At 33.0% G+C, this 26,474-nt stretch overlaps 3 protein-coding genes across 6 annotated transcripts in view; all 3 read left to right on the top strand.

Moving 5' to 3' along the window:
* Positions 1-26,474, top strand: part of LOC144838689 (retinoic acid receptor RXR-alpha-B-like) — a 99,496-nt gene that overhangs the window by 50,528 nt on the left and 22,494 nt on the right. For 2 of the 4 annotated variants that reach the window (XM_078694132.1, XM_078694133.1), the window contains exon 7: positions 1,268-7,076. In XM_078694132.1, coding sequence (XP_078550258.1) covers positions 1,268-1,614 — 347 coding nt within the window. In that variant the 3' untranslated portion in view covers positions 1,615-7,076. Of the gene's footprint in view, positions 1-1,267; positions 7,077-26,474 lie in introns of those variants that run through there. The other 2 variants (XR_013611692.1, XM_078694134.1) reach the window with 2 other exon arrangements.
* On the top strand, positions 11,556-14,313 carry LOC144838446 (uncharacterized protein C11orf98 homolog). The gene is made up of 5 exons (XM_078693811.1): positions 11,556-11,638; positions 12,234-12,288; positions 12,649-12,779; positions 13,326-13,423; positions 13,929-14,313. The coding sequence occupies exons 2-5, from the start codon at positions 12,253-12,255 to the stop codon at positions 14,009-14,011; spliced, it is 348 nt and encodes a 115-aa protein (XP_078549937.1). The 5' UTR covers positions 11,556-11,638; positions 12,234-12,252; the 3' UTR covers positions 14,012-14,313.
* Positions 14,516-24,978, top strand: LOC144838680 (tetratricopeptide repeat protein 16-like). The gene is made up of 12 exons (XM_078694116.1): positions 14,516-14,639; positions 15,258-15,582; positions 15,928-16,244; positions 16,847-17,037; positions 17,375-17,710; positions 17,993-18,122; positions 18,690-18,904; positions 19,229-19,476; positions 19,958-20,202; positions 20,938-21,140; positions 21,528-21,651; positions 23,546-24,978. Exons 2-12 carry the CDS (start codon positions 15,276-15,278, stop codon positions 23,738-23,740), a joined length of 2,511 nt encoding a protein of 836 aa, XP_078550242.1. The 5' UTR covers positions 14,516-14,639; positions 15,258-15,275; the 3' UTR covers positions 23,741-24,978.

Below are 26,474 nucleotides of genomic sequence, written 5' to 3'. Positions count from 1 at the left end.
TGAGGTTCTGTTACAACCTGTAATATAAAAATTAACTGCATTTTTACATCAAGAATTCTTACCTGTAATAGTGAGAAGGATGTTTTAGTTGTGGACAGCCAAACTGATCAAGAACCATGTTAAGTCATTGACACACATCCATGTTAGACACCCCCCTCATCACACCCCTCTCTCTAATATTATCAACACATTGATTTCAGACACCCCCTCACCACACCCCTCCATCTAAATATTATCAACACACATCGATTTTAGACACCGCCTCCCACACACCCCTCCCTCTAATGTTATTAACAGTTTTTTTCTTATTCTGAGAGTTTTGGCTTGTGAGCCATAGAGCTTTATAGACTCTTGAGCAATACATCAAACAAACAAATAAACAAAATAAAATGAATTATAAATAAGATTGAATTAGTTAGAAAACAAATTATTGATGTAAATGTTCATTTGTTGTTTGTGTAATAAAGGAAGTGATTGTAATCTATCATGTACTGTATTATTAGGTTTGACAGTATTTAGATGTTTATAGGTTTATAATAGACACCACGTCAATAATTCCCTGATTAGTAAACTAGTTAGTCTCGTTAGTGTGGTTTCTTTATCTTTCTTAAAGATCATGATAAAGCTCCCTTTCTTATTTTTATTGCTGCTCATCATTTTATTGTCACAACACATTTCAGTTTTGGTTAAAATTCATTCTAGAATAAATATGATTTAATCTGTGTTGTTTAAATTGTCTGTGCGTGATGAAAGACGGATGTAACAAGGCTGACATTTGCGTTTGTTTGTGAGAATACTCTGATGATGACTGTTGTTGTTATTTGTTGATATTGTTGGTGTCCAGATTCTCATTTAGCAGTCGAAATTCTCCTCTCTACTCTAATTTATTTTTCTGTTTCAATCCTAAAGTTGCTTTGTCAGTAATAAAACATTAAATTTTATAATAAATATTTATAGTTTACAACACATAGTGTTAGTGTTGGCTCCAAAAAAGTGAGTTGATTTAAACATGGAGAAATAAGTTATTCCTTCATGATTTAAACAAATGTAATAATGTTTGTACAGATAAAATATTACACTTTTGAAAGCTGTGCCCATTTTTGCAATATTGTCAAATAATATTTCAAATACTGAGACCCAAAATCTTTTTTCGTGTTATGTGTTTGTAAATTCTTTCTTACTGTACACTCTTTTTCTTATTTTGTTTGTCCTTTTTTTTTTTGTTTCTTTTTACTATTCTATGTTCTCTTTTTGTTTGTGTTGGCAGATGCCAAGAATCTAGTCTCAGTACAGAAAACCATACATAATTCAAGAGCTGTAGCCACAGATTCAACAAACCGTGTTCCTTTTGTTTATTCAACAGATGCAAAGAATCTGTCGTCAGTCCAGAAAGTCGAGGAACTCCGAGAGAAAGTGTACGCATCGCTGGAAGAGTATTGTCGGAACCAGTATCCGGACGAATCCGGTCGATTTGCCAAATTACTTCTACGATTACCGGCACTACGATCCATCGGACTTAAATGCTTGGAACATCTCTTCTTTTTTAAATTGATCGGCGATACCCCTATCGATACGTTTCTCATGGAAATGTTGGAGGCACCTAACAATAACTAAGCTACCCATTGCACATAGAAGCACAGAGTTTAAATATGTCTACAGGAATGATTACCGTTGATAATTAACACAGTAACATCTGCCGTCGTAACATGCAGTGTGTTATGCTACAAAGCTCAATATTTAATCATTAAGTTATTGGTTTTTGTTGGTACTTTACTTGAATATTCCCAGTTGTATAGTACTATAACATACTAGATTGACTACATACCTGTTGCTAACACTGCTACAGTAATGCTATTAACGCTCCCACTACTAATAATACACATCACTTTTAAAGGAAAACATTAATTCATTTTGATTGTAAAAAATAGTTACTGTTTGGGGTTTTTTTTGCTGCTATTTATTTTGTATGTTATTAATAATGTTACTAATAATGTTAGTAATGTTACTGTTTCCAAATGACTATTGGATCCAGTATTTATATTTTAACATTCTACAAAACCACATGACCACATACTGTAGTTACAACAACTCTCATTGGCTATTGCATGATGCTTTTTCAAGTTCTACCCAATCAAATGCCTTGATGTATAAAGAGCACTGAATGGTGAACAGATTGCGCAACATCCAGATGCTTATGGAAAGGAAACCAACATCAAACTAGAAAACTCACTTCTCATTTCTTAACATGTGCTTAAGATCAGGATTACGAAGATTCAGATAGCAAGTTCATTGTTAAGATCTGTACACACTATCAAACTAGTTTGACAAAAAAATGTGTGATTTTCCCAAATATGGTAGTGATATGCCCAAATATGGTAGTCATAATCACATCACCGTGTCCATGTATACATGTTTTGATAGTGTAGACATGCCTTCAAGCATTCAACTTAATGAAGAGTTAAGTTCTGTCTACACTATCAAACTTTATGTGACAACAAATTGTGATGTGCCCATATATGGAAATGATGATATCATATCACTACCATATTGGGTATATCACTACCATATTTTGGTGCATAAACTTTTTTTTGTCAAACTAGTTTGATAGTGCAGACAGAGCTTTAGATACTTTGGTTAATGGTATTTGGGTTCTCTCTATATGCTAGGAAACAAAGTTTGTTAATATACCATATATATATATTTTAAAGCTGTTTTAACCACCAACATGATTGTATCAAATTAAGATATGACTACAGTTATCATCAGCCATTATATCCTTTACGTTTCACATGTTAGCATGTTTATCATTCAAATCATTCACCATTTAAATCCGAAAAGCTCAAAAGCTTTCGATATTAAACTGTTAAAATGCATTATAATGAATATTCAATAAGTACATGTTCACTATAAACAATCAGAAAATTATTATTTTTTTGTTGTTAATCTTTGATTAAAATATTCAAAATTGTGCATATCTAGATTGTAACCAATATATGGAAATGTAATTTAGTGTTGGCGAAAGGTATATTGAACTATTATATTTTGCAACCTGTTTGCATGTGAAGGATACTATTGTTGTAGACGAATAATATATCATTATTCCTAACAATGAAAAGAATCTTAGCCAATCAGAAGTATGGAATTTTGGGTGTGATTACCCCATGAAAAAGCAGTTTTTTAGTGGGGAAAATCTTAGCAATATTAAGAAATTGTGTGTTTTTTTTTGTGGTTATTAACAATATTTTAAAACAACCTGCTTTTTGTGTATCGAAAGATACACTGAATTTTAATATTTTATTTCATTAACGGCGGCTGACTTTTAATGTACTCTAATACACTTACCATTCTTGGCATGTGCATTATGGAGGTGTACATTTTCAAGTGAAAAACAAGCCCTGGGGCAAAGTAAATTCTTTGATGTTGCCACAAATTATTGTTGCCATGGCAGCTGGTAACGTTTTCTGGTGTAGTTCATGTGCAATTTAAATGTATCGTGGATAGTGGATCGTTTACAAATTTCAATTATCAATAATTCATATTGATTCTAAAAAATAATGCAGAACATAGTTATAAAAATGATTCTAGGTTTAATCAAAACTATAATGAATTTTTAAATTAATTTTCAGTAATTGGATTAATTATTATATTATTGATTTTATCTCCTGTTTGAATGTTAATTTGACAAATACAATTAAATTTGTAGAAAGATATTTATTTAATCCCCCAAAAAAATTATAAAATACAGTATTTCTAAATGTATATATTAGGTGAAATAAGATTGAAAATGATTGTAAGAACATAATACCTTTAAATTCTATTGTATTCAATGCTAAACACTAAATATATTCTAATTAGGCCTAGCATGTTTTTATTTCAAATCTATACAACAATCATTCAGGACAACCCAATAATCCTTCACACAGAACAACAACAAAATGTTTTAAAATAAATTAAAAAATCAATGTTGAAAGATATCCGGCAGACAATGTAAAATAAAATAACTGCAACGGTGAAATGTTATGTTAATAAAGAAAGCAAATAAACAATAAAAGTTGTTGCATTTAAAATAATACATTATGTTATAAAAATTATGTTTTTAATGTAGTATAACTACATTAGAATTGTAGGTTGATACCACAGTATATATATATACTAACTTGACCAGAAGATAAACAGCGTCAGTTCTCTTGCTATATTAATCTATTTGTTTGTTAAATATTAGAAAATCATGGATTTTAACTATCAAATATTGGGTTATTTTTATAAATAAAAAAATGTAATAATGCATAAATTTTCCGCTGTGGAATAACAGTAGATTAAAATTTTAAATTGGATTAATCTGAGACCTATTAAAAGATTAAAGTTTTAAAAATGATTCGGATTCAATGTCAATACATGTACATATTTGGTTGCACATGAATAAAAAATACCAATTAGATAATTTGTGAACAAATCCAAGTTTTAATTGCCCATATATGTATAGAAAGTTTATTTATGTATATTTTATGCCATTTTTTTCTGTTTCTAAATTCTAATTTGTTCTAAAAACAAATTAGTGAATATTTTATTGCGGGAAATGTTTTCTATAATGTCAGTCAAACCACACACGTCCTAATGTAGACATTGCATTATAATGGAAAATGGTTATAAGTTTGAGAAGCAAAAATTAAAATAATCTATTTCTACCAACAAATCATCTTTAAAAAGTGATCATATAAAAATATAAAATGTTCCAAAGACGACAAGTGTGTTTGTTAAAAAGTTCCTTGTAAATCGATAAATAAACAGTTATTGTAAAAATAAGACATTAGTAACATTGTAACATTATGCAGCAAATGATATCTAAGCAGGTTTTGCAGGGTAATATTGGCTGAAAACATTTCGGTTCTTAACAATGTATTCTTCGCTAGAAAAATACTAAGTATTAGTTAGTATAGTGAAAAAGGAATACAATCAACGTATTCTGTCTAGTTGTTTTTGTAAACCTATTATGACCATATTTGGTAAATATATATATATTTTTTATTGTGTTGTTTATTTTCTTGGGAGAATTTGGTAATATTGTTAAAAATTACCGCAAGACCTGAAATTATGTGTCTGTTAATATAGACTCCATTGTACAGATGTTTTCCTCTTGAAAATGAAAAGATAGTTGAATATGTACAGTGTGTATGTATGCAATCTAGGATCCAATGGTACAACACTATAGTTGTATGTACCAGTTTACTCTGAAATATAAAATTGGATGTATTTTTTGATCAATGAGATTTCAGTTATATAGAATAAGAAAATGTACATTAAAAATGTCTCTTTATTGGATAAATGGTAGAAATTACACTTAAAATGAATTTACGCCCAATATATTACAATGTTTATTTTTGACATATAAGGCTTTTGTAAGGTTAACTAACAGACAGAACTATTTATACAATGTGCATATGTATATATTTTATATGCATAATCATATGATATGTACATGGAATTCATATGTATACCATATATACAGTAGAAATATGTATATATCATTTATATATACATATGTATATACCATATGTACAGTAGAAATATACATATGAATATTCATATTTATGTATCATATTTATATGCATATTCATATGTATACCATATTTGCAGTAGAAATATGCATATGTATATACCATATGTACAGTAGAAATATGCATATGAATATTCATATTTATGTATCATATTTATATGCATATTCATTTCTACTTTATTTTATTATATGCATATTTATTTCTACTGTACATAATATGGTATCCATGTATATCATATGTATATACCATATTATGTATAGTAGAAATATGCATATTCATATTTATGTATCACATTTATATGCATATTCATATGTATGTACCATATTTAGATATATACATATGCATAGATAGGCAAACAGGGCCTACACATACATTCATGTGCATATATGTAAGTATATGTTAGTATACATAAGTTGTGTGTTAGTGTACAATTACCATGTGTATATGCTGTGGGATCTATAAATGAATTCTTGCACCATTGGTGGCAGTATATTGATTCTGCTGACCCAAATAACAAATAACAACAAGAATCTAGCCAATTAAAACTCATCTTAAATCACCATGATAGAATTGTTTTAATTTGAACACGCCACACATTAAATACAAAATTCTGTTAAGCTGTAGAAATTTAAAATTCTTTTCAAACGCTCTATCGTGGGTAAGTTTAAGGGTCCATTAGTCGCTTTGAACATGTGATAGGCTGGTAAATGTCAAATAATGGGTAAATAATTAAACGATGAATCGTCTTGAAGAATATAATTTATGCTATGTTTTAAAATTAGCGCAACATTCTGGGTGTCTGTTTATGATGCCATTGCTGCCGCTGGGGGTTATCAGTTGTACACATTAGTATTCTATGTAGCAGCTTGTAAATAGCTTTTGTGTGTCCTTTGTTTCTACATAGTGTTTCTAATTGTAAATGATGTTTTAAAACAAATGTAAAAGATTCATTGTCAACTCTGTTTCCTCTTTCTATTTCTCGCTAGGAAAAGAGTAACAAGTAAGAGATGTGTACAGAATTTATTTTAAGGGTTAAGATGGTTACCTCCCGAGACCATCATATTCAAGATATGTAATATATAGGTGATAGTGATACTGTCTAAACTTATGTAATTTTTAATCATAATAGGATGGGATCTTTCTCTGTACACGTCTCTGGTTTTTATTATAAAGCTGTATCGCTATCGAAGTATTTACATTTTTTAAAAAGGGAAATTTGGTATAGGCCATTTTAAAAATTAGTTGTTATATAGTATATATCATAATATTTACTTTGGAAATTTTAGAGACTCTAGTCAATATGTGATGCATTTGTTTTTTCTGGGCTTTGGAGTTCTTGTGGAGAAATATAAGCTCCAATATTTGTTAACGTGTTGTAGGTATATGGCTTCATCTCTCTTTGTCTGTACCTTATCGTTCACGCTAATAAACTGTAAATTATTTTACTTAAAAGATGTTGACCCATGAGGCATAATGTAGTCCTGAGTTTTTAAAATATTAAATGGTAAATAATTATCACAACCGACAAACAAACCCCTCTTTTATTAAATGTTTCTGTATCCATGTTTTGTTGGGGTCAGGGGTAAGGGTCGGGTGGGGTCAAGGGTCAGGGGTGGATCCAGGATTTTTCAAATGTGGATAGCGCCAACATATATTATTAATAGTCTGTCAAAAATAGGTATCATATAGTAGTTTCGTTTTGGCTGTTGGGAGCCTACGTTCCCCCAGCGCTCCCTCCCCTGGATCTGCCATTGTGGGTGGGGTTCGGGTGGGGTTTGTGGGAAGTGTATGCTAGCTAGTAAGCAATATATGAATTTGAAGCTTGGAATGATGAGACAAATGTTGTGACGATATGTATCCCGCTGTACAATAAGTTGTGACTCAAGTTTTCTCCTCTACCTCATGTTTCATTGCCTTTTAAAATAAATAAAATCATTAATTATAACAAAGCAACACCGTCCGTAGCTATTACAATGAACGTGGTTTATCAAGGGTCGCTAAAAGGTCCGAAAAAACAGCAATGACTGGGTGTCTGTCACACAGTATGTATGCCTATACATTTGTATAGAACATGCATGTTTGGGGAGCAGGACTGATCAAACACCCTCCGCAACCATCTTTCTTTCTGTGGATGCATGACTGACATTAAATTAACACCGTTTGTTATTGGTATTGTATGCATCTTTGCTTTATAACAGCACAAACTGAATCAATAATTCTGTAAAGCTGCAACACAGGATATCTCAACACGGATGTAGTCGACAACGACGTGTATAATTAAATTCGTCTATGTTTGCAGTAAGCATGAATGCATTAAATGGTGTATATGCTTGTTTGATTATTTATGATATTAGGACTGTTGCTTTAATTGTTATAAGGCATTTTCCCCCTTCTCTTCATCCTAGTATTTAAGTTCTCAATCAACCTAATATTTTTAATGTGTTACAGTACCAACTCTAGATGGACTTTTCTTCTCTTCCGAATAAAAAATATGACTGAAAATGTTGTTTTGGTTTGTATGATTTGTGAATTCCAAATAAAGTAGACATTCTGGATTATTTCGGTATAATATATAGCATGGAACATTCACCTCTCAAAAAATATCTGCAATATCCATAGATTTATATATTATTACAACTAGAGAGACAACTCTCTAGTTTTAATATAACTCTATGGCAATAGTAATATTCTTTGTGAGATTTGGTTTATTGGGTCTTTCTTGTTGCGAAGATTTACTAACAATTTAAAAAGAGCACATAATAAGATGTAGCACTGTGATTATTATGGAGTGAGTGCAGAATCTGTTTGGGCTTTAGCCTATTCTCATTCCTGGTTATTTTTACATTGATGACCGAATAAATATTATTATTATATTTGATAAAGTGTAAAGTTGAGAACTTGGGATCGGAGTTCCCTGGTTGCACTATTTGTTTATTTATTTATTCATAGGAATCACCTTTATATCGGTGGTACACTTTTATTAGTTAATAGTGCATCCAATTTACAGACAAAATTACAAATAACATAAGCCACACAGTTCTAAATACAGTACTATTATACATAACATCAAAACAAAATGGGTTACACACACGTCATCAGGTCGGCTATACATATGAGGTATATTCAGAGCGTCATTCTGACGATGGAGCATTCTCTACTTCCCTACGGAGCGCCATTTATGCCTTTATTTACTTCAGAAATAGAAATAGTACTACGGTAACTTGTCCAGTCACTGAATTGTAATATATTTTGTATGTTAATACACTGTGCTCAATTGAACCCAATTTGCCAGGGGAGCACAGTGTGGTATATAGAAAATTCACTAAGTTTTAATAAATTTAAGAAAAAAAATCCTTTGTTGATATAAAGTTTGCGGTACACCACATATATTAGTTCAGAAAAGAACTGTTGAGTTTCTCGACGTTTCGATCAATATGCTTTGATCGTCTTCAGGAATAATATCCTTTGTGTTCCCTTTAGCAGAGTAAAAAAGTTAAAATGTTGATCGAAAAAAAGAACTGCATGTGGAAAAGAAGCCCACTCAAGAGTACTAAAAATGAAGAAGCACATGGGCTTCTTTTCGAGGTTTTATGGCAGTCTATTCATTGGAAAATAATGCCATGCAACTTTGCTTCTGATTTTAAAAAGGTACACTTGTTTAGGCCTGACATATATTTACAATCCTCAAAATATCTCTCTTTCAAAATAAAAGAAAAACAATATTTATTATTTTATTTATTTGTTTTTTTTTTATTAAAAAAAAAATATCCGTACAGGTTCGAACCCCATCTACTAGAGCTGAGAGCACCTAAAGCTGAGCATTACCCGTTAGGCCACAAAGTAGTACATGACTGAACAACTGATAATAGTCTATTTATACGTGTATTACGTAATTCATCATTTCATCATAAATATCACATTAACCTTGTTAAAACCAAAATGATCAGTTAGCTCAGTCGCCTGAGCGTCGTGTTGACAACACGTATGTCGTGGGTTCGATTCCCACGCTGGTCGGTGGAATAGAGTTAAAGGCATGCGGCCACTGTGTTTGGGGTTCACAGAATTATACGTCCCCCTTTCCACCACACATCATGAGGCGACAACATCAATGCATCTGGTGATGTGCTGGAAACGACCCCAAAAGGCTGTGGCAGGGCCTTAGTGCTGAGGCAGGGAGAGCACATTTAACATCTTTTTTTTTATTTAATTTTTTTTCCAACCTGTATTCGATCTCGTAAATTTTATGTTTGCCGCCCTCAATTTTAAAAGAAATTGAATTTTATATTTTCATCGCATGTGTACGAAACGGTTTGGTATGCCGTGCGTTGTTATGCAATGGTTGTGCAGGTGTAGTGGGAAAGATGGTATTGTTAGTCATTCGCGGTCAACACGCCACACTGTTAAATTTTGATTTTGTTAATCGATATTGCTACATTGGTAGCGAAAATGTCCGATTCATCCAAGATATTGTATTGTAATATGTTATGAATAAACTTTTATGGTAGTTGGTGTTTATTGCCGCACCGTCCTCAGAATAAACATGTTTTAAACAGATAGTTTTTCCCCGATGGTTTTTGTAAGGGGTTAATGGAGAGTGAAATAAGATCAAATATAGAACATTTGCAAATATGCCGATTTATAGATCAATTTCGAAGCTTAGATTAATTCCGCCGCCGGGTAGGCCCACGAAGTCGAGTTTTAAAGTAGAAAACCCCACCTAAAATCTTGAAGTCGCATCTGGATAATTGAAATTTCACATTATCATAATTATCATAGGTGATTATGTATAGTTATAAGTATAAGTGCAATTCTTGGCTCTATTTTCATTATTAGCTCTGCCCCAACCATGGTGGGCAAGTTTCAATGAATTATAGGTGCACTTTACGGGGACAAGCTCTATTGTCCTGGTGAGTCTTAAATAGTTTGTTTCATATAATTTAAAATCATGTAAAGTGCCAATTTTTTCAGGCGGGAACCTATGCAGGTTCTATTTTTCAAAATTGTCTTTGCTCAGCGCCAAGTACGATGGGGTACTGAAGATTCTTATTCATGTTGTTTGAAGAAACAATAGATGTCATTTCCGGAGACCTTGCAGCTCTATTTTAAACAGTTTGGTATGCCGTGCGTTGTTATGCAAATGAGTTTGTGCAGGTGTATTATGGGGAAGATGGTATTTTAGTCATTCGCGGTCAACACGCCACACTATTAAATTTTTATGTTGTCTTTCTTTACATCTTTACATTAGGAGATTGTTCAAATCATGTAAATAAAACATTTTCCGGCCGGGAACCTCAGCTCCCCTCTTTTTAGTTTGCAAAAGTAATCTCGAAAAGAACTCCATGTGGAAAATAAGCCCACCCAAGAGTACTAAAAATGAAGGAGCACATGGGCTTCTTTCGAGGTTTTATGGCAGTCTATTTGATGAAAAATAATGCCATGCAACTTTGTTTCTGATTTTAAAAAAGGTCCACTTGTTTAGGCCTGACATTTACAACCATCAAAATATCTCTCTTTCAAAATAAAAGAAAAACAATATTCATTATTTTTTTTATTTATTTATTGTTTATTTAAAAAAAAAACGTAGAGGCTCGAACCCAATCTACTAGAGCTGAGAGCACCCAAAGCTGAACATTACCCGTTAGGCCACAAAGTAAGTACATGACAGAACAGCTGATAATAGTCTATGTATACGTGTATTACATAATTCATCATTACGTCATAAATATCACATTAACCTTGTTAAAACTGGGGCCAAATTGGGTCCACTTTAGCACAGTGTTAACATACGAAAAGATATTAAAATGTAGTGACTTTATTTCTACTTTATATCACTGTGCTCCACTGGCGCCAAATTGGTCCACTTGAGCAGTTACCGTAGTACTATTTCTATTATTGAAGTTAATGAAGGCATAAATGGCGCTCCGTAGAGAAGTAGAGCATGCTCCAGTCGCCAGAATGACGCTCTGAATATACCTCTACATCACTGGTCTCCGCGCCACCCCTCGTTTGTTTATAGAGGGCGCTATTTGAAGTACAAAAACAACACATGTGCCTGCCTTTTTAGTTTAATTTTTGCCTGGGAAGTACGTACTGTTTTCTATAAGAAAGTTACTAACACTAACAGTTTTATCACTAATAAATTAAGTATAATTTAACCAACTTTCAAATGTATATTAACTCATTACTGATTCAGATACTTTCACGTGCTCTACTATATACCATTAAGTAGGCCTTGGTTAGACCAGTGACTAGCTAGGCTAGGCCTAGACTAGACAATATTGAGGTCAACAAAATTATGCAGGCTGTTGATTGAAGGTGTTATTCAGTTGTTCAATGAGTTTTCTGGTCGTTTCGCCCAATATTGTAGTAGTAGTACATAATACAATAGTTCGTAAGAACAAGTACTGTTTAACATTGTTCACAAAATACTAGAATTAAGTATGAATAATTTACTAGTAATAGTGTCATATAGTGACTAGTGTTGTGATGAGGTTTCTGACTTGTAAGGAAGACTCTACTCGCTTGACTGTCGTAACATATATATTGTTTATTCAGTATAATACTTGATACAATAATAATGATGCAGCTAACTAACTGACTAAGGAACATAGGCCTAATTCTACACATTGATTTATTACTTTTGTTGTAATAATGTCTTTGTGTTGGTTTTTTTTTCAGGTAAAAAGTAAAGAAGAGTATGCCACCATCAAGTAAAATTAATAGACCCAAGACAGTATGTATTTATTAATCTTTTAAACTTAAAAAAGATAAACAATCAATTAAACTTTATATAATATATAGTGCCAGTTATCCATAGTAATGTATCGTTCACAGGAGCTTGACAAAGTTTTAAAGTTTTTAACTGGATTGAGCGTAACACCTAGAACATAAAATGAATACATGTCATGATTAATTGTACTATTATATATTGTTTGAAGGTTTGCATAGCGAAATCAAATGTTGTTGTTGTTTTACACATCACATATATTGGTCCTCACTCCTGAGGACAATCATATCAGAAACTCAACACGTGGTGTACTGCAAACTTTATATCAACATGTGCTATTATATTTTTTTTACATTTTTCCGCCAGGATTTACAAAAGAATCATGCAAAAAGAAGACGGTTAAAAACCATTCAAAAGAAAAAGAATAAACAAAAAGGAAAAGAAACTGTCGAAAAGGAGGAGAGTACAATCTTAAACTATCATCGTCGAAGAAAACGGTACAAATCCATACAGAGTTTAGTAAATGAAGCAGTCTGTCCCGATTCTCCAACTGTGTAATCATAATTTATAATTAAAGAAATAAATGTTTTAAGGTGTGGCATGGCATTTTGGAAAGAATGCCATAAGAAAACTAAACATTATTTCCCACAAATAAGTTTAATTTAACTTTTGCACAGAAAGATTTCGTAAATCCAGACCATACCCGACCCTAAATTAATTCCTTAAATAATATTTAGACCCCTTTTTATATCTGTTTATATATATTGTACGTTTCTGTGGTACTTTTTTTTATGTTTGTGTAGTATTTAAATGATCTATTTTTATATGTATATGTTAGTAAATTTTTACCATGTAGGAATTTTGAGACAATTCTGTGTTTTTATACTGTAGAATCAAAATGTTTTATAATCAATAAACACGAAATGAAATACATAGTTTATTAGTGCACAGCCTGAACTTATTCCAGCAGACATTAAGTGGAAGTGTATATCACGGAATATTATCTTGAAGAACGAATCTTTATATTTTTGTTTTCTTTTCAGCACTGATCCGCATGCCATTGTGAAGCCATCAAATAAGAAAAAACGCAAACTTATTAAAGCAATACTTAGGGCAGATAAGGAGAGAAATGCTATGCAAGGTAGTATTTTATTTCATCAATTTACAAATGAAATTGTGTCTTTGAAAATAAATATAAAAATGACAGCCCAACATGTATATTTACTTCCGCCAAGGAGGTTATGTAGTCGATCGCATGTGTTTGTTTGTTAGCAGGATTACTGAAAAAGTTATTGCCAGATCTTTACTAAATTGAGACCACATATAGGTCAAGAACCACTCCATTTAAGGAGGCAATCCGGACCAGGTTCCCATTTCTGGACCACTTTTTCAGACCTGCTAGTGTTAGTTGAAAGGCTGGTTACTTAACCATTACACCAAACTCACATAACCATTACACCAAACTCACATACACATGCTTGTAGTGAAATTAGCCTAATCACACACAGCAATAAGACACAAAAATAAAAAAAAAGATATATATATTTTTTTTGGTAAAGGAAAATTTAACAGTAGGCGGATGTATGTAATCTCAGAGTACCGTTCTAGTTTGATTATGTATTACATTTTGATTTAATTTGTTTCAGTGGAGGTTGTCAATGACACATTATCAAGGAAAGGAAAGAAAAAGAAGTCGACGGACGCTGGAGTTGAGGCAATGGAGACATGAAGATCTTTCCATTTCGGTTTTAAAGGCATTATAGTATGTGTACTTTAAATTTAACCAAATGAGTGGCACATTTTCCAATTTTGAAAATATTCATTTGTGACTTTCTTGGCAATTGTTGCTCATAGGCACTGCTTAATGTGAATGATTGTATTTAATATGACTGTTGTTGTGTGCTTTATAACAAAGCATAAATTACAAGGCATGTAGTACTACAGTAATAGTACTTGCTTACGCTGAAAAAGATGCTCAAGAGAATAATACTGTATCTAACAAGGTTATCATTACCTGGGAAAAAATCATACATTGTTTGTTTATTTGAAGAAAAAACATTTTTAAAGAAGTAAAAGAAACAAAACAAAAAGTTTTTCTATTTTTTTTTGACGGGGTGATATTAAAAATTCGCCCAAATCATATTGTGCTGTGGCATGGTTTACGAGGTTTTTAATTTTTGGCGACAGCGGCGCTCTCTATTTTATGTATAGACTATAGAGGGCGCATCTCCAATAACAACTGGATCAACAACTTACAACTGCGAAGCGAATTAAGCTTCTAAATATACGCTTTTTTCTTAGTTTTTATTATTATTTACAGCAAGGCAGTGTTGAATCCTGTGTGCAGAATATGTAGTGTGAGTAGATTTCATATCTACGTCAATATAAATAGCTAGGCCTAGCTACTAACAAGGGAGATCCCTAACAAGGGGCTAGCCTAGGCCCAGGCCCTCTCTCTAGCTAGCTAGTAGAGGCCTGGCCCTAGTTAGGCTACTGGGCTAGGGCTACTAGACTGGGCCTCGGCTATCTAGGTAACACAGTAGGTAGGCTTAAATTCTTCTCTGCTGGTGGCTCAGACTGGCTAGGCCTATGTTAGGATACGTACATACTATTTAGTATAGGCTATTATAGGTACGGTAGGAGGCCTACCTAGCTAGGCCCCTATACTCAGTCTAGGCCTAGCTAGGCTACATCATGATGATCATGTGATTTGATATACAGTATAAAGCCTCGTCATAAGTAGTTCTGTAATTATTAATAATTAACACTGTCATTAGGTAGGCCTCTAAGTGTTGGACTGGCTGGGAGTAGGTAGATAGGTATTAAACGCAATCAAGATGCAAGTTTATAAATAAATTGTACAAACTATTTGTTTTATTATGGTGGTACTGTAGATTGGCCATATTATTGATAAGGGCAGGCAAAATTATAATAAGAATATTGATTGATAAATTAATTCTATACACTCTTCTCAGGCTGATAAAGCTACCACCATGGAAGTTGAGAAATCAATGAATAATGAAATGGTAATAAATACAACTGATGAATTGAATTCTACAACAGAGGGTGAAAATCCAAAAGAATTAACAGCAGAACAAAGGACACACGAAAACTTGGATAGTGAAACTAATGAATCAACTGAACCAATTAAAAGAAAGCAAAGCAAAGTGGAAAATATTGATAGAGAAGATTTAGAGAGAAAAGCTGATGAAAAACAAAGTACATCAAGAATTATGGTAATCACAGAGGAACAAAGTGAAGATAAAAAAAAGGGAAATGATGTTCCCGAGAAGCAAAACAGTGAGCACTTTTTAACATTCTATAACCAGTTGAAAGAAGATGAGAATTGTGTATTGATAAATCAATTTAATGAACGATATTTCATTTAGATACCCAAGGAGATCATTGGGGCCCTCGACAATACAGTACAGAAATACATATCATAAAAATTCAAATATATAAAACTACAATAAAGATATAGAAATTGTAATAACATTTCAAGTTCCATAAATTCTAATATAAATATAATGCAAGATTTCGATATATACACAAAAGTTCAAAATTCAATGTATGTAAAATTTTAAAAATACAATAAATTAAATTTTATAAATCAATTATTGATAAATTGATTTATTATTATTTCAGCAAATCATGATAGAGAGGTTCATAAGAATGCGGGAACAGAGAAATCACAATCGAAAAATGTTGACACGCCATCAGAAGGTGATAATCGAAGCATAGCGCCACCAAGTCGTGCTACTACGATTGATAATGAACTCTTTGAGAATGACTGCGATTTCCCAACGCCAGATTATGATCAATTTTTGAAGGATGAATCTTTCATTGGCAGTGAGCCAGACAGAATGGTAGTTGGCAGACAACTTCTGAGCAGAGAAAGTACCAAAAGCGTTACGTTTGCAGCTGATGTCAAGGGAAATAAGAAAGAGGATGTTTATCATAAGGTGGGTTTTGTTGGTGAATAAATAACTGGTAAAGTAAGGTTTGGAAACTAGAACGACACTCCAAGAGTTCATACCTCCTCCATAATATTCTCCTACATAAGAATTTTTGTGTCTTAATGCTGTGCGTGATTAGGCTAATTTCACTACAAGCATTTGTATGTGAATTTGGTGTAATGGTTATGTAACCAGCCTTTCAACTATCAATAGTTTCAGTTGACTGACGCCTAAAACAAACTGGTGAATTTGAAAAGAAATAGTTTTTTAAAACTACTCGTATCAAAAAACCTGTACATTAAATCTAAATATGTTTTAAAATTACAAATCACAAAAGTAGTTCTCGAGAAAATGCAATTTCAGTTTACTTGTTACTTTATTAAGACTGCTTTTAACACTAACGCAGGTCTGAAAATAATACTAAAAAGTGGTCCAGAATTGGGACCGTGGTCCTGATTGCCTCCAAAATGATGATGTCATATCACTACCATATTTGGGAATATTACTACCATATTTGAGCACATCACATTTTTTGTCAAACTAGTTTGATAGTGTAGACAGAGCTTTACTATTTTATAATTCAATTATTAAATCCTTGTTAATTTTAGGCAATGGAAAAGACAGCTGCTGAGTTGTTTAAAACAGCTGTAAGTAATGAGAAAATAATGGAAGCAAAAATGAAACAAGATGAACAGATTGGACAAGTGGACACAGAAACATTAGCGACAGATTTTTTTGGCGGTGCTAAGTACAAACGCGTAGGAATTGATGATGTCGTACGTCGCAAAGCGGAGGAGCAGTAAGTAATCAAATGTTTTCATATTTGTTTATTCCACTCTGATTCGAGTGCTTAAGAAAGGAGCACTGGGGTCAAGGCAAGTCTTCTCAGATAAAGGCCAGTGTACACATCTTGTTCATACGCATTCAAAAAACCAATGTGGATTTTTATCCAGGTGTCCATTTCAGCTCCTGTCCTATCACTGTCTTGGGCACAATCCCTATGTCCCAATGGGATAAAATTGAAGTTACAACAAAATTCTATTTTCAAATCACTTATTTTTAAATGTAATACAAATGGACTGTTATAAAAGTATTAGTACCTACATGTGGGTAATATTTATATTATTATTTTTCAGTTTTGAGCGAGGGCGCCAACTCTCAGCGATGCGTGAACACACTAAAGCTATTCTATGCTTTGACAAGGCGTTAAACTTGCAACCAAAGAATGTCGTGTTCTACGTGCATCGCGCTGAAGCTTATCTACAACTCTGTGATTTCCAATCGGCCATTTTGAATCAGAAGAAAGTGTGCGTATTAGACCCAGACAGTGATAAATATTACAGCAAGTTGGCTTTTATGTATTACTTTCAAGGCCAGGTTCTGTTTGATCAGTGCTTGTACACGGAATCATTAGAAGCATTCTCAAAAGCCTCTGAGATGAGACCAGAAGTTGTGGCATATCACACAAGAAGGTAGGTCTTTACTCTCCCTTAAATACCCAGATTGTCATGTATTAAGCTCTGTCTACGCTAGTAGTAGACTAAACTAGTTTGACAAAAAAAGTGTGCCCAAATATGGTAGACGATATGCTTAAATATGGTAGTGATATGCTTAAATATGGTAGTGATATGCTTAAATAAATAATGGTGGTGATATGACATCATGTCCATATATAGGCACATCATATAATTTTGTAACATAAAGTTTCATACTGTAGACAGACCTTTAACAATATATTTGATTGTTTGGTATAGTGTTGCTTGTTTGTCAGCGCTTCAGAGGCATGGTGAATGTTTAGCTCTCGTTAACAAAAGACTGGAAGTTGAACGTGATAACCCAGACTTGTACATAATGCGAGCAAGGCTGCATCACCTCTTTAGAAATGTAAGTTTTCTCTACTGTAAAGTTACACTTAGGAGAAAAAAGTTTTTTAAAAATCTACCAAATGACTGTCTTTTAGGAAGCGTAACTATTTTCTAGGTGGGTTACTCGATTATTTGATGGTATTTCACTCAAATAAGTCTAGTATGAGCAAGTGAAGTTGTGGCTTAGTGGTTGTGAATTCCTGTCATGTCAGGATTTTTTCTAATAACAATTTACAACTCTACTCCCAAAGACTTGTAATAAGACTTTGTTTATGTAGAGCATCTTGTGTATATGTTGTGAACTTGATAAGAAGGATAGTGAATGAATTTGCTTATGGTTATATTGTATTGTGAACAGGTTGGTTATCCTTTGCAATTTGCCTAAATATACAAAGCAAAACAAGTGCACCTGAAATAGGAATGCACCAAAATGTTAAGATCTCTTCTATCAGTATCACACTATTCAAATTCTATTGACAGAATCAAAGGTAAACTTCTTATAGCATTTCAAAGCACATATTAACATCAACGTTACAGTGCAATTGCATGAATAACACAAACTGTGTATGTGTTCTTTTTTCTACAGACAACTCTTTGTTACTACGATTTAAAAGATGCCCTCAGTCTTGACCCGAATCAGGAAGAAGCGAAGACACTAATGAAGCAACTTGAAGAAAAAGCCGACGAGTATCGTAGCAACTGCATTCAACAACAACTTCAGGGAAGGTTTAAGGATGCGTTACAGAAGATTACTAACGCTATTGAGCATAATCCTACCGTACCTGAATATCATATATTAAGGTAGGCCATTAAAGAAACAGTAGAGGTGATTATATACAAGTGTGTGTTCTTTCCGGAGTTGGTAAAATTCTTGCTGTTAAAAATGTCTTACCTTTTTCAATCAAATAAGAAAATTAATTAGAATATATTATTTAACCTAATAATCAATATTATATAACACCCAATTAAATTCATGTCATTTGATTGGACGATTGTGGGTCACATGGCGTGCAATAGTATGCATTATTTAACAATTGTTAATCAATGTACCTTCACACTCTACTAAACAGAATAAATTAGTAAAATAATAAATATTGCAGTATTTATTAATTTGTGAATTCATAGGGGTGCACTTCATCGCAAGCTTCACGACTTCAATGCCTCGATCGATGATTACTTGTTAGCCATGGATAAATCGGGTCACGACGAACAAGATGCGATTTATATGGATGCACAGCGCCAACTTCTGTTGACCTATAACGACTTTTCTGTTGAATGTTTTGTGCGGGGACATTACAACGAAGCCGTGGTGCTGCTGAACAAAGCGATTAAGGGAGAAAAAAGAGAGAAAGGTCTTTATATTAACAGAGGAGGTAAGAAGATATTTAATTTTATTACGATTTAATCTGTAACTTCTTGACTGAGCTAAATTATTATATTAAATGGTTTTACTACAGTAGAACCCCTCCTTTTGACACTCCTATTAGGGGACACTTTGTTTGGTCCCAAAGCTGCCCCCTTAAAAAACACTTAAATCAGTGGTGCTCAGGCACCAGAGATCTGGAACCAACTTCCTCATTCCACCCTTTACACTCCATCCCCTTTTCAATTCAAATCTCTCGTAAAAACTCACCTATTTCAATAGTTATTCTTTTCATGTTGCGCTGTGACTCCAGTAAAAAGCACTTTATAAATGTTCAATAATTATTATTATTATGTTAAATGTAGTCATCAAACCATCTATTTCTAGAACTGTATTTTCAGAAAATATGATTTGTATGTTTTGTTTTTTTTTCTGCTTCTGCTTTCCTAAAAACCTAAATATACATTTTTTTCTGTTGGTCTGTTTTATAGACTGTTTCTTCCGACTGGGCGAGTTAAACTTCTCGCTCGCTGATTATCATCAAGCGCTCGAGTTAGACAACCTAGATTGCAACATCCACTCGAGGATAGCTCGAGTGCATTTTGAGTTCGGACTACTTGATTATGAAGAGCACAATTTGCAGGAGTCTGAGGCCAGGTTCACTCTAGCAATGCAGCACAGCCCTAAGGTTGGCAGTTACTATGTGTACAGGGCTAAAGTCCGCTTTACAATGGAGGTATGCAAACAGATTTACGTTTTAACATAATAGTGTAGAAATTCTATGTAGAATTCTCTCCTTTGGGTCACTAATAATAATTAGTTAAGGTGTTACGTTTTTATATTGTGTTTTAAATTGTATTGTATCTATGTTTCTAAGCTCAGGAAAACAAATTCCATGTACGTAATATTATGTGACAATAAATTGAATCTTGAATCTCCTATTTAAATTAAATTAAAACAACTTTAAGTGGTATTTTGTTTTGGCTATGGCAGACTCACAAAGCAATATTAATAATAATAATCATAATATCTTTATTTTAAAACGGAGGCTCGTTCACAACAAAATGTGTTCTTCCACGAGGCCGTATGAAAGAAATAAAACTACAATATCACAATTATCAAACTGAAGAACAAACAAGAAAATTATACATTGAAAAAAAAAAAAGTATAAAATATTTATATTAATGAATTAAAAGATTTTCTAGTTAGTAGATAAAATTAAAACAGAAAAGCTAAGCAATTATAAAACTCACTAAAACAAAACAGGCTAAAATTAAGAAGAAATCATATTAAGGAGTGCTTTGTTGGGCCCTGAAGGTGTCCCCTTAAAAACAGTTAAGGTAATTCATTCATATTTTTAAGACTGTGATATGTGTATCTCAGATTTGTTTCCAAATTATAATCTATATAAAAAACCTCAATATAGAATATTTTGTTTTATTTATAAAAAAATATTATTTGTCATTGTTAGAACCAGGCAGGATCTCGCCAGGACTTGTTAGTAGCATTACACCTTGACCCAGGCCACCAGGATATTTTAGCTCTTCTTCCCAGACTGTTTCCAGGAAAGAATGTTTCCGACATAATAAAAAGTAAAGCAGCTCGCAATGCAAAACAAACATTAGACAACGCTATGATCACAGCCGCACCAGTCAGGCTGCCAGCCATTCACTCGTAAGTTGTATTTGTTTATTTTTATTGGTTTTATCAACTTTAGAAATATCTTCCCAATCAACATAACACAAATCAAAGAAAAACATAAAATGAAAAATAGGTAACAATAAAATAGTATTTTCTCGCCTTGAGAACCTAAACATGTGCTACACAGTGCACTCTTCAATTTCATTATGAATATTTATAACTCTTAATCTAAATTTGTAAATGTATTTGCGAACATACTCATAAAACGAGTGTTCTCCTCATCACAAACATATGGCTACAATATTGTTTATCCATCCTGTTGCTCACTGTTGGATGTATATGAAATTTTATAAGCCTCAGCTCAGCTACATTCATGAATCTAAATTCATCTATTAAATGATTATGTCGTTATTTTGACAGTGCTACTACGGCAAGTGAGGAGTGTAGTGGTAATAACCTTGTAAATTCATCCACACCACAAACGGTAAAACTCTGCATGGAGGAAATTGAATTTAACAGAATAGCTGCCCACAATAAAAAGAGGGTGAGAACGCAATCCGTTAATAGTATATATGTTGTTTATTAAAAACAAAATATTAAATTTGTTGTATTGTGTGTCTTTATTTTGTCTAGGAAAACCTTTTTCTGACATGTGTTTATCTGTTTATCTTCTTAGTTTTAATTATTTACATACTCTAGCTGGTTTAGCACTTTCATCATTTTCATTATTATAATTGTGATTTAAATTATTTATAATATGCAATAATGTACACTCATTTTTTCTTTGTCATTTGTACAAAATCCTCATTATTTATTGCGTTTTGTCGGAGCAGGCCTGTAGAATCAACTTTTTACTTGAAGTGCCCTTTTCAAACTAGAGGCAATGGCCGTATTCACCAATCACACTTAACTGAGATATTTCCCTCATACACGTATTTCACTTAACTCAATAAATATTTAAGTATTTCCCTTAAATTGTATTCACTTAGATAGGAGTAAGTGTTTCCCTTAGTCTAAGTGTGAATGTGGCCACAGGAGAGGAAGTGATTGTAAATAAGCCTAACTTACTAGCATAGTTCATGTTGATTTTTACCTTTATTGTGGAAGGAACGAAACCCCTGTAAAAATCCTGACTTTGGGCTTGTGTAATTCATTAAAAAAAAATTCGTTATAATTGGTAAAATTGTATTTGAATTTTTTGTATGTGCATGGCCCCAGGGAAGAATAACCATGTGTTGATCTGGGCCTCCATGGTTAAATAAAGAAAATTGATTTCAATCATAAATCTTAAGATAACAACATTTAGAGGCTGAATATTCAAGATTCAATAAAATGACACCTTATTCATTACACATGAAATACACAACGCAATACATTGAAAGCTGTTGAAGCAACATTGGCTAAAGCTCTGTCTACACTATCAAAACATTGTGATGTGCCCAAATATGGTAGTGATATACCCAAATATAGTAGTGATATGACATCATGTCCGTATATGGGCTCATCACATTTTTTGTCACAAAGTTTGATAGTGTAGACAAAGCTTTACAATAACATAATTATGCAAACAGACAGCAAACATCTATCTGCTGTATTTATTATTCAGTGACCTTTTTATAATGCTTGAACTCTTTTATTTTTATATTGCATATATTTCAATTTTTAAAACAATGAACCATATGTATTGCAGATACAGTATCTTATTCTAGAATAAAATTTTACTAAAAATTATAAGTAGATAATAGAATTTATGGTTTATTTAAAATATTTTTTTGGTATTTTTTATGTTCATATTTTTATTCTTTTATTCTTTTTGTATGTACTGTAGTTAGAGGGTAGTAGGTGCTTTATAAATCCAAAATATTATTGTTTATGAGGTTATTTTGGTGTTATATATAATAATGTAACTAATGTTGTATAGAGCATAGATGGATTAAAGTGGAATGGTCGGACCAGCTGCCATGGCCAAAACCTAAATATAGAAAATTACAATGTAAAAATTAAGACAGTTTATTATTTTAGGCCAAATTGCAAAATTCTGTAGAATACTGCAGGTATGGGCATGCTTAACATGCACTTAATGTTTAGAAATTATCCATCCATATTTAGAAATTATCCATCCATATTTAGAAATTATCCATTCATATTTAGAAAGTATCCATCCATATTTATAAATTATCCCTCCATTAGAAATTATCTATCCATATTTAGAAATTATCCATCCATATTTAGAAATTATCCATCCATATTTAGAAATTATCTATCCATATTTAGAAATTATCTATCCATATTTAGAAATTATCCATCCATATTTAGAAATTATCCATCCATATTTAGAAATTATCCATCCATATTTAGAAATTATTCATCCACATTTAGAAACTAATACTGATTACTCAGACAAATAAATACATTAATTTATCTTAATCCATTTGCAGGTTTCTAACAACGTCAAAAAACTTTTACAAGATCGACAAAGTCTTCGTTACACAGGTTCAAAATTGACTGGGCAACCGGCAGCACAACATGTAGAGATGCGAGGAGGTCACTGGAAGCAGGATACAAGTACAAGTATTACAGGCTGGAGGAACTATTCACATCATAGTGTCAGTATTAGGGATGTACCGACATGATACAGGCCATGATGCAGCTAGAGATGTACCGACATGATACACGCCATGATGCGGCTAGGGATGTACCGACATGATACGGGCCATGATGCGGCTAGGGATGTACCGACATGATACGGGCCATGATGCGGCTAGGGATGTACCAACATGATACACGCCATGATGCGGCTAGGCATGTACCGACATGATACGCGCCATGATGCGGCTAGGGATGTACTGACATGATACGGGCCATGATGCGGCTAGGGATGTACCAACATGATACGGGCCATGATGCGGCTAGGGATGTACCAACATGATACGGGCCATGATGCGGCTAGGGATGTACCGACATGATATGCGGCTAGGGATGTACCGACATGATACGGGCCATGATGCGGCTAGGGATGTACCGACATGATACGGGCCATGATGCGGCTAGGGATGTACCAACATGATATGCGCCATGATGCAGTTAGGGATGTACCGATATGATACAGGCCAGGGTAATCCCCTACTCGTCTCGAAAGATGTACTAGGTTCTTTAACGTGCACATGAGCTAGATGTGTACACTGGACTTACGGTTTATAGCCCTTATCCAAGAAGACTTGTTCTACCACCAGAACCATGGGGCGAGTGAGTCTTGAGCCCTTGCCTATGTTAATATGGCAAGGTACTACGGTCCTCTAGCTCTCCTTGGTTTAAAAAATCTTGTATCTGCTCCTGGATTGAGGTGGTGATGGTGAAAACATGCAAACTCTTAAGCTCTGTCTACACTACCAACCTTTATATGACAAGAAAATGTGATATGCCCATATATGGACATATCACTACCATATATGGGCACATCACACATTTTTGTCACATAGAGTTTGATAGTGTAGACAACGCTTTAAGTCCAATACGCTGTATCAACATTCTTCCATTTAAATTTACACAATGGTGCAAATACTTCAGTTACTTTCTCTTAATATAATAATTTGTCTTTGTTTACTGTTACGAATAGACAGATAATCAATTGTTCATTTTCTATCGTTACAATTTTCATTCATTTTTCTAAATATAGGATAATCCAAAGAATGTTTTATATCCACATTTTTAGGTGCACTATATGACACATTCTTCCTTCTTCATTTTGATTTAAAAAAAAGATTTTATAAATGATATTTATAGGCATTTCGTGTGAATTCCTAATGTTGTTTCAACCACTAGTTGGTATGTTTTGTATAACTGTGAGATTATATTTTGTACAAATAAATTTTGTTTACAAAATATAATTTAATATTGTTAATAATATTAAAAGCTCTGCGCTTGTTAATATCAATATCATTTCTGTGTATATATGTAAATATTGATATACAGTATACTATAAATATGTTCTTTTGCATTTTTAATGTAATATAATAAATTCATATACAGTATTGCCTTTGACTCCACTATTGCTATTTTCTTTAATTGTTTATCTTTATTTAAATCCAAAATTAAGAACTGTTTGTAATTGCTTCTTGTGGACCTTGTTAATGTTCTTTTGTCTTGTTTTTTTGTATGTATTCCAATCTGTAAATGGCGGGCTACTCGATGTTGAAACCGCAACGCAACGTAACGCAACCTACGCAACGTAAGAAAATGCCCTTCCAATAATTGTGTTTGCCCCCGCCTGCGTGAAATCAAACCTGCGATGTTTGCAGCACTGTTGGATCGTCGGTTACCACTTGTGATTACGCAATACAGCACTTTGCGTCAATACGTCGCTGCGTTGCGTTCTAGTGGGAACCACGCTTTATACTTGTACGTACCGCGACAGGCAACCAATTATAAAGCATTTAGATTCATTTGTTAATCCACGTGATCCTTTTATTTTCGCGACGCGCGCGCACACGACAACGTAGAGTCAACTGTATTTTCGCGTCGTAAAGTCGATAATAAAAAGGGCTTAGTTATTTATTACAATAAATGATAAGCCGGTCGAAGCGTGAGACTGACTCCTGGTCGTCGTAGTGTCTATTAAAGTTTTTTTTTACAACAAAATGTCGTCGTGTTGTCGTGGGTCGCAATAAAAATGAATATCTTCGTTTGAAATCGTAGAATATAAAGCGTACATGTGTATTGTTATGCTCTTGTTCAAATCATATTTTATTTAGTATTTATTATTTTTATTAGTTATTATTTCTATTGCTGCTGCTGCCGTAGATAATGTTGTTAAAGGCCAGGTGCGGGCAAAAAATTTCTATTGATCATACATTCCAATAATTATCGATCTATAGTTTCCCCTATGTTTCATAATTTTTGGGATTTTATTTGTGTTACACAAGCTTGTTGAAAATAAGCACTTTCTTATCAGTGGGGGGATAGTTCAAATTACACAGTAAAATCTCTATTCTTTTGTACACAAATTTTGTAAATAGAGAGGCAATTTAAAAAGCTATGAAAAATAAACGGTGTGATAAAAAATGTTATCAGATAACTAAATATAGGTAATATAACTTGAATATTACATTTCTGGTATTTTTATTCAACTTCAGCTTTTTATTTTCATGCTATGGCAAAAATTATCCACCGTATATCCACCATCTTTTTTCACCTTCTAGGGAGTCACCAGACATGTTATTACATTAGGTTAACTACCTAGCTACTGAAAAAAAGTCTTCCTGGTTTTTATGGAAGAATTTTGCCAAATTTTGTATTTGGCCATATTAAGGGAAATTCATGTTTTTTCGTCTTAATTTCTGTTACAAATATTTTATTTATGTACAATTA

The sequence above is a fragment of the Antedon bifida genome, chromosome 3 (genome assembly GCF_963402885.1).
Source record: "Antedon bifida chromosome 3, ecAntBifi1.1, whole genome shotgun sequence".
NCBI lineage: Eukaryota > Metazoa > Echinodermata > Crinoidea > Comatulida > Antedonidae > Antedon > Antedon bifida.
Note: the sequence above shows the minus strand (reverse complement) of the source record. Positions and strands in the feature narration are given on the sequence as shown.